Source organism: Lagopus muta, chromosome Z, assembly GCF_023343835.1.
Source record: "Lagopus muta isolate bLagMut1 chromosome Z, bLagMut1 primary, whole genome shotgun sequence".
NCBI classification, from domain to species: domain Eukaryota; kingdom Metazoa; phylum Chordata; class Aves; order Galliformes; family Phasianidae; genus Lagopus; species Lagopus muta.
In genome coordinates, this window is record NC_064472.1 from 45,099,999 (window position 1) to 45,117,418 (window position 17,420).

General features: G+C 41.2%; 1 protein-coding gene across 6 annotated transcripts in view; it reads right to left on the reverse strand.

Annotated features, from left to right (window-relative positions):
- The window catches only part of CHD1 (chromodomain helicase DNA binding protein 1), a 48,716-nt gene extending 32,575 nt beyond the window's left edge, over positions 1-16,141 (reverse strand). For 2 of the 6 annotated variants that reach the window (XM_048931861.1, XM_048931857.1), the window contains exons 1-5: positions 15,130-15,536; positions 13,222-13,422; positions 2,377-2,581; positions 1,411-1,515; positions 92-159 (exon numbers count right to left, since the gene is read on the reverse strand). In XM_048931861.1, coding sequence (XP_048787818.1) covers positions 92-159; positions 1,411-1,515; positions 2,377-2,581; positions 13,222-13,274 — 431 coding nt within the window. In that variant the 5' untranslated portion in view covers positions 13,275-13,422; positions 15,130-15,536. Of the gene's footprint in view, positions 1-91; positions 160-1,410; positions 1,516-2,376; positions 2,582-13,221; positions 13,423-14,259; positions 14,433-15,129; positions 15,537-16,037 lie in introns of those variants that run through there. The other 4 variants (XM_048931858.1, XM_048931860.1, XM_048931862.1 and 1 more) reach the window with 4 other exon arrangements.
- Positions 16,142-17,420: the final 1,279 nt, after the last annotated feature.

Here is a 17,420-nt window from a genome sequence, read left to right on the forward strand (position 1 = left end):
GACTTAAGCATCTCGCTGTAGAGAAACAAGGCATGAGCTATACGCTGCCATAAGAAACAACAGCATGATATTGCTTATAAAAATATCTTACTCTTTATGCTTTTTCTTCTTGGTTTCACTAGATGAATCATCGGCAGAATCTTCACTACTGGATGAGTCCTGCAGATGAAGCAAAAATACATGATTCATTATCAGAAAAGAATGGAATATTTCTAGTTTTCAGCTCCCATATTCAAACTGTCATCATATTACTCATGTTACACTCTCCCAATCCCCCACCGTGTAGTTGTTAATATAAAATAAGGACTGATATGGGTTTTTCATTTATCCATCTATGAATACATTGTGGCAGGACAACTCCAGAGAACACTACAAAAAAAAAAAAAAAAAAAAAAAAAACACCAACAAAATAACCTGTCTCGAAAAGTAACTGCTGTGCTTACACAGAACGGCTTAAGATGTTTTGAGTTAATCAGAATGATGGTTCTATCACAATCCTAATAAAATCTCCTGTCCAAGGAAAGCTCTCCCATATTTCATATTCTTTAATGTTTAAATAACAACTTTGAAAAAATCATGTTTGATCTTATTTCTGCTCCCAGAAAAATTAAAAAGAACCCTTTTAAAACTAGATTTTCCAAAAAGCCATCTAATAAGGATTAAGTTCAGATCATCTATATCCAGAAAAGCAGCCTTAGAAAGAAATACTAAACAAAAGGTGTAAATTAATGCTTTACTGATGTGCAATTAGGCTGAGTTTTAATTACGAGTTTCTGTACCAGTCAAAAATAAATCCAGCCATTAAGTGTGACTACAGCGAATAATTTTTGCAATAAAAGAGGAAAATTTGCTTTATAGGTACCATTTCACAGCCATTAATGTCTTTATAAGATATTCCTACTACACAAAGTTTAATTAACCAATGATCTATGTTTTTAAATAGCTAGAATTCAGGCATGGTTCTTAAAATACAAGAATTATTTTGTAGTAATGATAAGAAAAACAAAGACTTGAAAAATGTATCCTACAGTGTTTTTGAAAACTGCAGTACCTACATCAACACAGGAGGAATAGCTGACCAATCTTCAATATTTTTAACTGTCTTTGAAGAAACTCAAGAGACAAAAACACAATGTAAATACCATGTGGCTTGAAAATTTTGCCCATACATCACAGAATATCTACCTGAATACACCCATAAACTAGGCTGCTAAAATTTTTGCACACCTTGCCAAAAAATCAAAAGATACTTTTCCCATTCCTTATAAAAAATGTCATGTCTTGAACATTACTTTTATAGACAAGCTGTAACAGACAGAGAACATAGCTTGGCTCTAAAAAAATTTATCATAGCATGTGGCACAAGACAGGCAAATTTACACTGTAGAAAACTAAATGTGTATTATTCACCTCTTCTGAACCACTGTCTGATGATGCTGCCTTTTGTTGTTGCTGTTGCTTCTTGAGAACTGCTGATCTCTGTACAGCAAGTATACTTGGACTGGACTTCCAAAACTGAATTGGAATTAAGATCTAAGTGTCAGTTAAACTGAAACATGTCTTAAACAAACAACACCACTACTAAGTCCAAATTCAATTCAATTCTGTCAGTAATAAAAAAAATCATTTCAAATTACTACATGTGCTAGTAATATCAGGTAGTGTTTTAAAACAGTAAGATTTCCTCAGAACAGACTATTACGTAAGAATTGTTAGGATAGTTTTTCCAGAAGTTTCGCAATAATCTAGATAAACCACTTCAGGCCACATACCTGATAATGCTTTTGCTTCATACAGGAATAGTGAAGTACATGAACAAAAACATAAATACAATCCATAATAGTCTTCAAACTGTACAACAACTAATATATTACTGACTTTCATATGTGTACAGTCTATCACCCAAGTAAGTCCATGTAATGGAGAAGACTGCAGGTAATTTTGGCCCACTGAATTTTAGGAAATTTGTAAATACTACTTCTTCCCAAACCTAGCAAATTGGTTATGCAAAAAGCCACTTGTATATAATCTGGAAAGTTTTACAGGATCTTTTACTGATACAATGGAATTAAGTATTAAGAAACATTATTAAAACAAAAAAGGAATTCAGAAATAGTAACTTTTATCTGATTTAGTCTTCCATAAGTAGAAGTTTCTGTATAAAAAAATTTAAGGAAGCATCTAACTCAAAATACTTACAAAAATGAAAATTTAAGAGCATTAGTTCAAGTATTTATTCATGGTAAAATTAGACAAACGGTTAAAATCTATACACTTTAAAATATTATGTTTTGTAATGGCAATCTCCTTGAAGCAAACAGGACAGAGTGATATTTTTTCACTCCACCAAGGACTCATTTGTATATTTTGTTTTACCTCAGTTCCATCAGCTTTCAGCGGTTTAGCTTGAACTTGTTTCTTCTCTCTAGATGTGTCAGACTCCGATTCGGATTGACTGCCTGACTCTGAACCAGATTCAGAGTCACTGCTACCCGACTGGCTGCTACTTCCATCGCTACTGCTTCCAGAGCTTGAACCAGATCCAGAACCCGAAGCTGACCCAGAATCATCATCTGATCTGCTGCAATTAGAAATTAGTGGGATATTTCACAACGGCTCAAGTACTGAAAAACAATTCATCTTGGCATCACTATGAATGAACTGTTAAATTAGCCCAGTTACATATGCAGAACACTAGTGTATGCAGTTTATCATAAAAGTTGAGATGAAAAAAAGGTTAAAATGAATAAGAACTGAGATTTCATTTATCAAACATGTTTTCTGTGGACTAAAAAAAGCAACAAGAACATTCAAATTAATTTCAAGGAGAAATTAAGATGATACAAATGTTTATTACCCAAGCACTTATCACCCCCATTCCCCCTCCCCAGAAAAGAAAATCCAAACAGTTGTTGAGATCTATCAAATCTTCAGATTTATCTTCTTATATATATATACCTCTTATCAGTAAGTATAAGCTACAAAGACCAGTACAACTAAAATACAAATGACTTCCATTTTTACAGATGAGCATTCCCTTATCTTCCTGCCCCCTCCTTTTTTTTTTTTTTTTTAAGACTGCGTAACTCTTTAAATAAAATGTTATATAGACCATCTTATTTTCTTAATATAATGACACACGAGATTTAGATTAGATATTAGGATAAAATTTTTCACTCAAAGGGTGGCGAGGCCCTGGCACAGCTGGTGAGAGAAGCTGTGCCCCATCCCTGGAGGTGCTCAAGGCCAGGTTTCTGGGACCCTGGGTAGCTCAGCTAGTGGGGAGCAGCACTGTCCACAGTAAGGGGGTTGGGTGGGTTTTGAGATTCCTTTCAACCCAAACCATTCTGTGATTCAGTGATCAGAAAACAATACTTCTCAGCACAGCTAAGTGCCCTAAGGATGGGAGAATTAAGCCCTAACTGCAAACAAAGAAAAATAGAAGAAAAAGAGAAGGGAGAAACCTTGAAACACAAGTGAATATCATACAGATGAGTGCACGATGAAAAGCCACCAAAAATGTGGCAGTCCTACAAAATCTTGGAGGAGGAAAAAGAAATTAAACTTCTGTGCAGAGTAAAGTGTGCTCACAGTTGTCGTATGGACAGAAATAACAAGGTAGATTACTAAATCTAAGAAAGATGGGAAGCTCTTAACCAAAAGGATGGTAATAATGTTAGCTTTCCATATAGTGATAAGAAACTTCACACACACTAATACAATACGAAAGGTTTGGGCGCATATGAAGCCACAGGCAATTAAAATTAAGTAACTATTTTAAGGTAGCATGGATGAAACTAATACTGGAAAAAGGCATCTTGGGCCAGACAACTTGCCTACGGCTTCCTCATGAGAGAAGCGGAGGGGAGCGCTGAGCTCTGCTCTGTGTAACAGCGACAGGGCCCAAGGGAACAGCATGGAGCTGCGTCAGGGGAGGGCAGCTGGGGGTCAGGAAAAGGGCCTGCAGCACAGGGCGGTGGGTGTGGAACGGGATGCACAGGGCAGTGGGCTCGGCCCTGAGCTGTTGGAGCTTAGGGAGCATTTGGACACAGCTCTCAGACACACGGTTTGGGTTTTTGGGTGGAGCTGCGTGGAGCCAGGAGGTGGACAAAATAATTCTTACAAGTGTGTTCCCATATGGGATATTCTGTGATGCTATTACTGTTCTTAATACCTGTATTTTATGTGCTTTATAATGTACATGATAGCATATCAGAGCATGCCAATTCATTTAGAAATAAATATACATACATTGTAAGTGTTTGCTCAAAAATCTTTATTGATAACAGTGTGAAAAAAAAATGTTTGGAAACCACTGCACTATGATATTAAAAAAAAAAAGCCCCAAAACAGAGAAAGACAACATTTTCTCCCTAAAACAGACACTTCAAGCAAGCCTTAAATATGAACATAAATCTATAATCTCTGCCACAAGATTACTTATGACCCTCTACTACATCAGCAGTATTTCAGACTACATCTCAGTACACTAGATGGTAACCCTAAGAGGAAAGACAGAATTATTTAAGAAAAGGTGCACAAGTTCAAGCACATTCATGCATTGAAGAAGAAAAGTTACATCTATTACCTCCTCACCAGTAAGGAGGGAACTGAGGAAGAGGAAATTTAAAATTCTCTCTTTAAAAGTTCCTACTGTTGGTCTGAATTTTAACTGTTTTTCAAACCATCTGAACAATGATGCAAGCAGTAGTATGAGCTAATGCACCCTGAATATACCTCTCAGTCCTTATCAATGCATTCACCTATTGGTGAGGGTTATATAGGGTGAGTTTTGTTGACCTCTCTACCGCTACCAACAGAGCACCCCCTTAGTGGTGTCAGCAGCAGCAACAGATTCAGCTTTCACAAATATCCTATCAACCTAAAGTACTGAAAAAGTACTGGAACAAGCAGGCAGGTATTTCTTACTGATACCATTCTGCAACAAAATTATACATCAGTGTGAATCAATATAAAACTTACACCACGTTCAAAACAAAGGGTTTCTTGATCGGTAGTTTTCCAAGTGCCTAAATTGCTGTATGGTCTAATACCTCCTGCACTTTCTCTGCACAAAGCATCAATGAATTTAGAAAGCTTGTATGCCAGAGGTTTCAAAAATGTAGTTACTTGACTTCTTGAGGCTCACAGGAAAAGATATACCGAATACAGGAGTTTCATTCAGATTCTTAGTAGCTCAGACGTAATTTTCTTGATTCACTGGAATGGTTGCCCTTATAGCTGTCCTAACGGTAAAGAACAAGCACAATTGACTTGAGAGAAGTCTACATGCTTTTGAGAATCTGAAGACAACCATCTCTCACTCCAACATTTATCAGCAGAAATGATTTAATCTTTCTTGAAGTGAAAAAGGGAGATACAATCTAACATAAAAACATGTTTACTTTCTGTAAATTGTCACTGCAAGTTACCATTGCCAGCCAGTTGACAAGTGAGAAGCATTTCACACTCATCACTCTAAAATTTGACTTTTGAATTAGATGTTCCATTGGAAAAAAAAGAAAAAAAAAAAAAAGAGACAGAAACCTGAGTAAGAGCAAGGCAGTTTATTTGCACTGAAAAAACAGAATCTATGTTCAGTTTTAATGCACAGATGTTAAAATATAAATTCAGGGAGGCAGTTCCTGCAAGGCAGTCATAGCACCCTTGTCACTTTCTGTTCCACCTTTGCGGGCTTCTTCAATTTTCCTTTCATTTCTCGAGGCATATTCAACTCGCAATTCTTTCTATCTAAAGACCTTGAAATATTATCTGATGTAGTCAAGCTATGGTCCATATTTTTTCTAAGTTTTCCAAAAGCAAGTAATTTGCTCATTAGAGCAAAGTAACACTGCTGACCTCCACATAAATTAATCAACTAAACTGCGATTCTGCTATCAAATCTCTAGGTATAGGACTCAGAGAACACTAAAACTAAAATATCTCCTCAATCAAGGACTAAGAATACTGTCATAATGACCTGCTACCTGCTGACTAATGCTGTTACATAAATAACATCACAGGAACAATTCCAGTCCTCTGCTCATCAGAGTTCCCCACACGTTAAAGGAAAGAGGATGTGCTCTCTCCCTTACCCTTTTCCCTTACAGCCTAGGGTCACTGCCTTTGATTAACATGCTTCCACTGAAAACAGTTCAGCAAAAGGTAAAAGAGAACATCATACTTACTATGTTGCAGACAGTTGAAGTAGTATGAGAGAGAGGTCTGGACACAACACACCCATATCTTACCCCTTTTTCTCCAACTTAGAAAAAAGTCTGACTGAAATTTGAAAACAGAGAGAAATCTCCACTATCTCCAGGTACCTAGCATAAATTAGGACACTGCTGCCTTTTTCTGGCTTTCTGAACACATTCAAGATAAAAGCTCTCTGCAGGAAAATCCAGAGCCAAAGCCTGACTTCTTTCAGCAATTCTGGAAGTCATACATCTTACATTATATAGAAGAGGCAGTGCACAGGGCTTAAGTTAACTGTTTACCTGTGTTTGTCAATTTATACTACTGCACCCAACATTTTTTGTCTTCCCTTTGCTTTGGTTTTGCACTGCTGACTTCTGAGCAACTCTATCCTGTAGTCTAACTATCATTTTTTTCCTGGCTTCTTCAATGATGAAGAAGCTTCCATGACACTCAGTTCTAACAACAATTACAAAAGCCATCAAAGTTACAACAGTGTGTGTAGATGAAAAATAATACGGCTAGATAAGCTACAGAACAGAGGTTCTGCTAATATAACATAGGAAAAAAGACAACATTCATTAACTGTTGAAGAGTATGTGTGCTCTTCTAGGCACTTAACTCCATTACTCAAAACCGAATTTCTGCTTTTTTAAATCCCCTTTTTTTTTATAATATGCCTCATAAGTGTTCTTCTCTCCCTGCTCCAAGTAAATTAAGTATTTGAGGGGAAGTAGAAGAGGGGCAATACTAAAATGGAAACAGCATTAAGTGATAAAAGGTATTCTTAAATAGGAAATCAAACACTTCATACACTGTATCTTGTTCTTCTACTAAAAACAAACAAAAAAACACCCAAAAACTAAACAAAGATAGCAATACACAGGGCTGCACAAAGCACTCACTGGAGTATCATACAGTTATGGAAATATGGATGCAAGTGTGATGAGTAACACGATGATATTCTCTTCAGTACTGCAGAAGTGAGACTACTTCTCTAGCACTGTCTTAGTTACAGCTGGGATAGAACTATTTTCTAGAGTGTCTGGTATGACACTATGTTTTTTGTTCTAGGAGAAAAACAATGTTATATACATGCCAATGTTTATAACTGCTGCTAAACTGTGCTGTGTAGATCTATGGCCATTCTCAGCAAAGGCCTGAAGAAACTGGGAGAAAACAGAATTAGGACAGACGACTTAAACTGGCTAAAGGAATACTCTATACTATATGACATCATGCAGAAGCAGTTTTGAAGGGGGTGGGAGTTCATCTCTCTTTTCCTACTGCACAGGGGTCTAACTGGACATTGTTCACAGGGTGATAAGCAATTGCTCATGCATGACTTGATCCTTTTCTTTCTCATTATCTCAGTAAGTAGTCTTGTTTTAACCTGTGAGTTCTGCATCTTTTCTCCCCAGCTCTCTCCTCTGTCCTACTGGGAAGGGGAGGAGAGTGCAAACAACTGTGTGGTGCTTAGCCACCTGCTGGGTTAAACCACAACAACCAGGCAAACAAATCAAGGCAAAGATGGCAAAGTTAAGTGACAGTAATAACCTGCAGCAGCAGGAATGCAATAGTATCTGCTAAAAATGAACATGCTCTCAGGGTAGGATTTCTATGCAAAGAAGTACAGTTTCATGCATATTGACAAATTACAAATATAAATATACTGAAAGATTACTTTTCAGTATATTTAGGCAAGAAGCCTCTCTCATCCCTAATCCTTGAGTCAATGAATTATATTTGTATAGTAACATATGTCAAGACTAATTTGGTATGGAAGTCTAACACAGCAGTATTTTACTTTCTAAAACAAAATAAAAAAAACCCTACAAACTACAAAGAAATAAACCCATACTGATTCTGAGAACCCCCAATATATTTAAGAAAAATGTATCTATTAACACACCACTTATTTCAAAACTACTTTGTAAGAAAGGCAACACGGCTTACTAAAAGTACCAGAAGATGTAACTTCTGTATTTGCTTCTACCCATTAATTTTTCAAATTCGCAGTAAGTACCTATCCAATGAAACTTGAAAATGCTTTGGGAAGATGACATCTGAATAGACAACATCATTGACAGGGAAAGAGACTAAAGGCAACTATTCTGTTACAGAGTCATTAGTTCCTTCAAGTCTTCAGTTTAGCTTTACTCCCTTACTCTTTATAACTCCTTCAAGGTCCACCTGAAACAAACAGTGAGGAATGAAGTCTGCTAATTTATACAGGGCACTTGAAAGAGCAGCCAAAGGATGAAAAGCTATACAAGTTCTGGGTGTGAAAGACCTGCCTAAGCTTTTAGGCTCCTGCGTCAGATCTATGTTAATAATGGACCCAAGCGACAATTTATCACTGTTGATTTAGAGTGCATTCATCAGGTTAAGTTACTTGAAGAATTTTCTGCTTTAAAAACACCAGGAAACAGAGCATCAATTTAAGAAAATTAAAATTTCACTTAAAAAAAAAAAAAAAAAAAAGAAAAGGTGAATTGCTACAAGGTCTTTGAAAAACAAATGTGATGACAGTGGACTGTTTTTTTGTTTTGTTTTTGTTTCAAATAATTCAGACGTAGAAGGAACACAAACATTGATTATGAAGCCCATACAGGATGAGCAGAGAAACACATACAAAATAACAAATGATTAAAACTTAATATTTATATTAAAGGTGGCTTTCTGTTTGCTAATTTGTTTTAAGGAAATGCTACCTAAAATTTATTTTAAAATAAAACAAAACAAGAACAAGAAAACACCTCACAGGCAGGAGATACCAGAGTACCCCAAGGGCCTACTGCTCTGCTGAGTACACAGACCATCCTTCTTCTTGCAGCTGGTTCAAAAATAATAAAACAATAATGTCTTTATCAGAAACTCCTTCAAACCACCAGCAAAAAAAGTATTAAATACAACTTAATCCAAAAATCATTTCTGATGCTCTATCTGTCAATATCTGGTACGTGAACTTACCTGTACCACAGTAACCAAATTCTGAAAGCTTCACTGAAGAATGCAAAAAAATCTAAAGTTTTGAAGCACTGAGAATAGTAGAGCGGAAGCAAGTACTTGCCAAGTGAAATTAGATAGAGACTGGGATGTGGAAATTTCTTCCACAAACTCTCTTGCTATCCACACACAGTTTTCTTACTATTATTTATTAAACTTACAATAAAAAGATGTTAGCAAGAGGGAATAATTCTGCAAGCATGCTTGGGGAGTTTCTATTTTAACTCTAACTTCTATTTCCTGAAAGCAAGAATCTATTGCATTGGCTTTATCTTCTCAATCTTCCAGGGAAATTATGAATTTCTATGTCAAACTGGAAAACACAGCCTCATGCTCAACACCTGCAACAAGGGAATTTTTTCTGCATTTCTATCAGAAAGAAGGCTACAACAGTGAAAAGGAGAACAGCCAAAAGCCATTTCTTCCACCAACTTAACTGCTTGCTTTTCACAGCTAGGGAAATTATGAATTTCTTTGTCAAACTGAAACCTGCTGATAATGTCCTTGGTCTTCATTAGATATCATTTGTGGTTCGTGCATGAAATGAATTAAACCTGCAAAAGTTGCTATCTTTGGTTAACATCAGCTCTGAAGCATATCAAGAATGGTAAAATTCTTTGTCCTAAGCAACTGCTTTCAGCTTACAGGAAAAAGTGCCCTGCATTCCACTCAGCTGCTTTCTAGATAAGCTGTGCTGAGCACATCCCTTTTTACCTATGAAGTAGGAAGGCCTTCACAAGTCCTCCATACCTTGTTCTTCAGGAAACATAGGAAGAGTGAAGAGATGGGAAATCAGATTACTATTCAATTACCATCAGTGTTTCACTTCTGCAGTCCCTGTTCTACCTGGAGCTTGTCTTGCTGTTCAGGTATAACTGCCCTTCCTTGCTGATTGAGCTTTCTTACTACTAGCTAACTAGTGTGCATTTACTCATAGTCAAGACTGCAGTGGGAATGCTTTCAGGAACACTGCACAAAAAACACACTGCCTGACTTTAAGGGCCAACTTCTCAGAGCACTGGTATTAAGTTTTTATGCCTCACATTCACTTGTTATCTTGGTGAATAGTATCTGCTGTATTTTACCTTGAGCTACTTAAATATGCCATAGCGACTTCAAGTGAATAAAAAGCTGGAGAGTAGACTCTACTGCAATTGTCACACAGGAATCAGAACAGCAAGCAAGAAGATTAGATGACAGTGTTTATCTTGGTCTATAACGTCCATCATGCTTAGTACTAGAACTGATTTATAGCTTCACAGGTTGCTAAAGTATCAAGGGAAGTCCAAGCAGTACCAAAAACGTATTCAACTATGAAAACCAAGAGATGCACTTTTCTAACTGTAGTAAAACACAGCTTCATGCTCAGCACCTGCAACAAGGGAAATTTTTCTCCATTTCTATCAGAAAGAAGGCTACAACAGTGAAAAAGAGAACAGCACAAAAGCCATTTCTTCCACCAATTTAACTGCTTGCTCTTCGCAGCTAGTCACAGGGAGTAAAAGAAAGCTCCAATTCCTTAATGCAGCACTAACCAACATACAAAGTTCAAGGCCTGTGAGTGATCTTTTCTGCAGTAATCCCAATGCTGATGATTCTAGAGTCCTTCCACACCTACTGCAAGACATGTTTCCTTGAAACAATATCCATGAGGCCTGTGTAGTTTTGTCAATCCAGTTTTAACCCACTGTTCTCCTTACCTTTCCTAAGTAATACTGGTGGCTTCCCTAGTTCAGTGTATATTTGCGATCACAGCTGTTATTCCAGAATGACGGCCACGCAAGTTTACACCAGGCATCAAAAAGGGCAAGTGGTCACTCCGTACTTGTGAACTAACATAATTTAAAACATCTGTTTTAAATCAATGCTGCTGCTTGGATTTTCACTCTATTTACCTTAATCTCTTCTACCCACAGCTGAAAGTTTAATCTGCTTTTCAGACTCTTCTCAGTAGCAATTCTCAAGTGATTTCTCAATTGTTTTGCTTCTCTCCTCAGCCTAGATAAGGATAATACACTATCCACAGTACTATCACCAATTATTCTTCCATTTTGTAAAATTCCATAACTCACACCTATGGGTTTAAAAGCTAAACACAGCAACATTTCCCTAAATACAGTTAACTATTCATCTACAGTTAGCTGCAGGTGACTTAAGCAATTCCCCTGGTAGTAAAAAAAAAAAAAAAAAAAAACTGTAGAGATTTTTATAATCAACAGAAGAACTCCACAAGACTAAACAAAGAGCAAGGCAACTTAAGGTAGTCCTTTCGCAATTATTATTTTGATAATGGAAGCAGGCTAGAAGGAAACTTCCATCACTTAAAATTGAAAGCTTTCAGTTTTTCTTTACAAAAACAGGGAGATCTGGTAATATACAGTCAGCTGGCAAACTAGGTTTTCCAATACCTTCCTGAGAAACAGGCTACAGGGTTAATGATTGTTACAAGCCTAAAAAAATAAAACAGCTGTTAGCATTTTACATTTTTTAAAACTTTAAGTTGCACTGAACAGCACTTTTAAGATAAAGAACAAACATTTCACAAGTAATCATCAATTTTTAAGTACCTCCTGAAACTTTTACTAAAGTTGCTGGGAAGTTTTCAAGATGTTTAGTCGTTTTAATCTCTTTTGCTAAAGTTATCATTTGCTACAGTTTTAAAATAACTTTAATACATTTAATGCATTTGGGGACAAATTTGATACGAAGTAGCTTTCCTACCTTATCTCTTGTAAGGTAACTTGTTTATGTAATAAAAAACTTGCACACGAACTCAGAGTAATCCCTGTTAATCACTCAGGACTTCTACATGAGAAAACTAGCCTTACTCACACTGTTTTGTTTCATCTTTCTCTTCTCATCTAATTATGTTTTCATGGTTTGTTTTTTTTTGTGTGTGTTTGTTTTTCAAAGTAACCAAGAATATTTTGACATTTACTAGAAAAAACTCAAAATTCATCTGCTAGCCAGAATCCATTACCATTATAAACATATCAGCTTAATGGCTAGCCATTTTTCCTATTTTATTTCTTCATTTGATGAAATGATTTAGATCTCCCTCCCCTACCCAAATGGATATTTCCATTAAGTCCACGGAACTCGGCATTCTTTCTGACCTCCAATTTGTGCAGTCGGAAAGAGGTGCAAAGTCAAACTGGTAAATGAACAGCATGGTCACAACCGCCTCTTAGAAGAGAAGTCTAAACTTGTTTCATATTTGTGAGATTGCTTTGACTTCTTAATTCTCCAGCATTGTTCACATTTTCACATTTATTAGTTTCCCTAATTAGTGCAGGGTAGGAGACTCCTGTTGAATTTTGCACAGTTCCAGAAAGAAAACTTTCAATTCCACCTCAGTAAGTTTGCTGCCATTCTGCATGGAGGAAGGAAGGTTTAAATTGAGGTCTTACAACCAAGTGAACACTGCACTGGCTTTCAGTATTAGAGGACTGTGCTTATGTTGAAGTTTATTCATTACATTTCATTTTTCCTTGTAATTAAAAAAAGAAAAGCTGGTAAATTGCAATTCCATTTTGGAAAACAAACAGAAATTTAATGATTTCAGTGATTACACTGCTTTAACGGCTCTGTGAAAAAGGAAGCCTCATGAAGTATACTACAAGTCAAAAACTGAAATCAACAGCTCACTGCTCCCATTTCAGAGATGGCCTTGCACATCCCAGGCACTGGCTTTACTTTAACTTTACAGTTCTGTTTCAGCTTTTGACTTTTCAAACATTTCTTCAAAAGAGTAACACTGTTCTGTTGGATGCTGATGCAGTTTTATTATTACCTAAGCTTTATTATATAAAGGATCTGCACGATCATTACAATTCTTAGCTGAAGCAAAATGAATGTAACAAGCAGATAAGCATCTATAAGAAAGCACACCCAGTTCTCCTGTCTACAGTTTGCTCACTAATCAGAGGGTTCTGGGACACAGTGAAAACATAAATCAATTTTAACAAAGTACAGAAGAGTACACATCCATGAATAACTGAAATGAGTGCTTACCTTGACTCTCCACTGCTGTTTCTTACACTTTCTTCATCACTGTGCCCATTCATTGTAAGTATTAAGAGGTTAAGAAGAAAGTCCACTCAGGTTACAAGGTGTATGTCAAGAATCCCCCTTCCAGTACTTCTTTGTATGCTTTCAAAGAAATGTGTTCGACTTGGTATTCTCTATAGATGGCCAAGAGTTCTGCCCAAATACCTAAAATGATAAAGGAAAACACTGACAAAAATTGAAAATTAAATTTCCAACTAAAAATATAACAGAAACAACTTGGCCTACCATACTAACACTGAAAGCAGGCACCTATCGCATTTCACACCTTCTTTTTAACTGAAAACCAGCATTCTGTGTTATCCATTCATGGTTCCCATTCTTCTCAGTAGGTCTCTTTTATCTGCTGTACTTAAACAAAAACTAATAATAGAGAGGAATCAAAACATATAAAATGCAGAGAAGAAAACACCTGCGCAGTTTTTTGGCCAACTGCAGTCAGGTCCCATTGCACTCCTTTATGCAACTTTTCATTGACACTGCTATAAAGATGACAGTTCTGCTAAACCACTAAATGCAGAACAGGAAACGTTATGGAAATGACCCTCAAGTATTGTAGAGTGAGAAGAATGGTTTACTGTGCATGTGCACTGCACCTCGCAGTTTAACTTTTGCCATAGTTCTGATTTTGGGACAAATTAGCTATACACTTTGAAGGAAAACTAAATACATAGGTAAAGACTACAGACATCGATGCTCTGCCAAGATCTGCAGAAGCTAATACAGTGGAAGCAATTCCACACACATACATGCTGTTTACATACAGCTGGGGGCAGAAGCAGGAAGATGAAGACCGCCCCGTTTAAAAAAAAAAAAAAAAAAAAAAAAAAAGTCCAAACAATCAAACTAGCCAGGTTCTGCAGACTGAATGATCCCCATTTCACATGCAGGAGCACCTTAGATTTGATCTGGAGTCTCAGATGCAGTCCACGCACCTAAACGCGAGCCTAAACTTTTGCTCTCTAGGCACAAGCAGAAACTCACTCAGAGAAAGCAGTTCCCGTACGTTTCCTGGCGTGAGAGCCTTCGGAGCTGCCGGCGGGCTGCCTGCCCCGGGCTGCTCTCCCTGGCGAGCAGCGGCCCTGCCCTCCGTCCGTGGAGGAAAGGGAGGGAACGAGGCCGCTGCGGGATGGGAAATTCCCCACGCTGAGACCCCTCTTAGCTACTCGGGACAGCAAACAAAGGCGATGACGGAGGGAAAATGAGCAGAAGGAGCCCTTTAACCCGCGAAAGGCCGCGAGGCGAGGCCGGGGCTCGGCGGCCGTTGCCTGAGAAGGCCGCGTTCCGCACCGCGCCCTGCGCGCGGAAGAGCGCCCGCGGGGCCCCGAGCTCCGCACCCCGGGAAGCACGGCGAGCAGCCCCGCCGCCCGCTCCGAGGCGACCCACTTCGAGGCGACCCGCGCCGAGGCCCGCCGCTGCTCTCCCTCCGTCCGCCCCCGGCGCTGCCGCGGGGGCCCGTCCGGAGCTGCCTCCCGCCCCCGGAGCCGGCGCTGGGCGGGCGGCGCGGCCTGCACAGGCGCCGCTCCCGGCCAACGCTCCCTGGCAGCGTCCGCGAGGCCGCCGCCGTCCTCCGCGCTCGCTTCCCCCGGCGCCCCCCACGGCCGGAGGAGAGCCAAGGCCGCGCTCCGCTCCCCGCCGGCTCGGCACGGGCTCCCCCCGCAGGAGCCAGCGAGAGCGGCTCGACGCCGGCCGGCCGACCCGGCCCTCGCCGTTCCCTCCCTCATTCCGCGGAAAACAGCCCCACGCCCCTCACCCAGCCCTCCCGCTCCCCCCGCACGCCCGATCCGTCTCCGGGTGCCACACAACTCCGGTCCGGCGTGTGGGAAGGAGTAACCGCGGCGGGCCGCTTCCTACCTGCGCGCGTCCGGCTCGGCCGGCCAGGCCTTCCCCGGCCCGAGCCTACGTGCGCCGTGCGGGGCGCTTCGTGCCGCAGCCCGCGGTCGGGAGCTGCTCCCGCGGCCGCGGCGGGGCCTGGGCCGCCGCTCAGTGCCGCCGGCTCCCGGCAACCCTGCGCGGAACGCTCTCCCCGCCGCCCTCGGCGGCTCCGAACAATGGGCCCCGGCGTGGGCAGGGAGGGGCGCGGAGAGAAGCAGGGTGGGCGCTGCGCTGCGCCGCTCCGCTCCGCCGCCGCTTAAGTCCTGCCGACCGCCGCCATCACGCCGCTCAGCCTCCCCCTCCCGCGGTCGGATGGAAACCCCGGGCGTGATGTCAGCCCAGCGCCCTGGGACCGAGCGGGAGGAGGAGGAGGAGGAGGAGGAAGGCGTGGAGGAGGAGCCACGGCCGGGCCGCGCGGAGGGCGGCGGGGCCGGCCGAGCCTCCTCCTCACGGTGCAGAGCCCCGGGCGGCGCCTCCCCCGCAGGCGGGCGGCGCGAAGGGCCGGGCCGGTTGGAGGGTGCTGGGCGCGGCCTGGCCCGGTGGGACGCCATGAATCGAGCGGGCCGCGCTGTGCCTCGTGCTAGCGCTCGGATTCCCTGTGTAAAATCGGAGTCCGTTTATCGGCGTTCCCGAGCGGTTACAAGCGGCACCGCGGCGTCCTGAGGAAGGTTTGGCTAGAAGCAGACCTTCTCCCGTCCGCTCCGCTGTTCGAAGTGATAAATAAGCGTGTTACTGTATGTTGAGTTCTTCGAAGTAAGTAAATAAATAAACGGCGGAAGTGGTGCGTCTGCAAGCGCTCCCAGGGCGGCCAAGGGACGTACGAGGGGCTGCGCTACGGCAGCGGCGGCCCGCAACCAAGCAGCGCGAGGAATGAGGAAGCAGCTCACCTTCCCTCTGATACTCGCTGCCACGCGCTCGTGCTCCGTCACACCTCCGGGGTTACAGCGGCGGAGACGTTGTAGCAGTCCTGGGCATTTCTTCTGCGCCTCGCAGAGGACGTCGGGATTAGTGTGAGAACAGGGTTCACTCAGCAAGGAGACGGATGAGGGTTGAGAGCATTGGAACAGGCAGCCCAGAGAGGTCTTGAGGTCTCCTTTCCTGGAGATATTTGGAACTTCTGGATGCTGTCCTGGGCAACCTACTGTAGGGAACCTGCTTTAGCAGGGTGTTGGATTAGATGAACTCCAAGAGTTCCTTCCAGGCCCGACAGTTCTGTGATTATGTGAAGGGAGAGCGCTGCTGTGTGCATGAACCAGCGCATGGTGGTTTTGGTAGCTGTCAGAGCAACTCAAGCTCAAAGGGCTGTGTTGGCCAAGAGCCAACCTGTGAGCTGCAGCTAGTCAGCTGGAGGCCTCTTAGGCTTGCAGCTTACCTTGTGGCTGCCTTTTAAGAGCGAGAAAGCCAGATGCCATGGAACTCACAGCAAGGTGGGCAACCAGTGCTCTAGCTGTGTGGCTGGGGGCTCGTGGAGCTGCCCCTCCATCTTGCCATGTGGGACTGTGAATCTTTGGCCGTGTGTACTGCGCTGAGAACAGCAGAGGCTGGGTGAAGCATATCTACTAGCCCAGCTTTCAAGCAGCATAGAAAAGTACCTCAAAACCTCAGAGGTGAAAGGTAGAGAATTTTTTCCCCCCTGAAGTTAGGAGATGCAATGTGAATTGCTCAGACCAGAAAGATCTTCAAAGTGCACAGTCTCTGTCAGACTGTTGCATATCAGTTTAAGGGACTTTCTTTTATTGTCATAGACAAAGGTGCTAGAAAATCAGAGAACTGAAGTTTAAACTGAAAGTTTCACCCCTTTGCTAGGAATGCATTTACATCTTTACCACAGTCTGTTGCTGTTGGACAGTTTGCTGTAGGCAGTCATTTTCTTTCTAGGAGTTCACCAGTGATTTCCACATTCTAATTAGCAATGTTAAACTTGCCTAGTTTGTAATGAAGATCAATCCGTAGCTTGCTTGTGTAGTTCCATAATTTAATCAGAACTTTCTGCTTCCTCTTTGTAACACACAAACCAACCTGTGCCTTCACTAACTCTACTGAGCAATTAGACAATGCCATAACTATGGGAGGTCTTTCTCTACATCCCTAAGAAAGGTGGATTTCTCTTTCACCTCAGAATTTGTAATGCACCTTTAGTCAATTCCTTGCCCAGGTGGCACAATAAAGTATGCATAGCATTTCTATTTCAGCAGCGTTTCACACCATAAATAATACTGATTTCTGTTAAACATATCTAGTAGTCTGTGTCGAGGAACAAATATATCTGA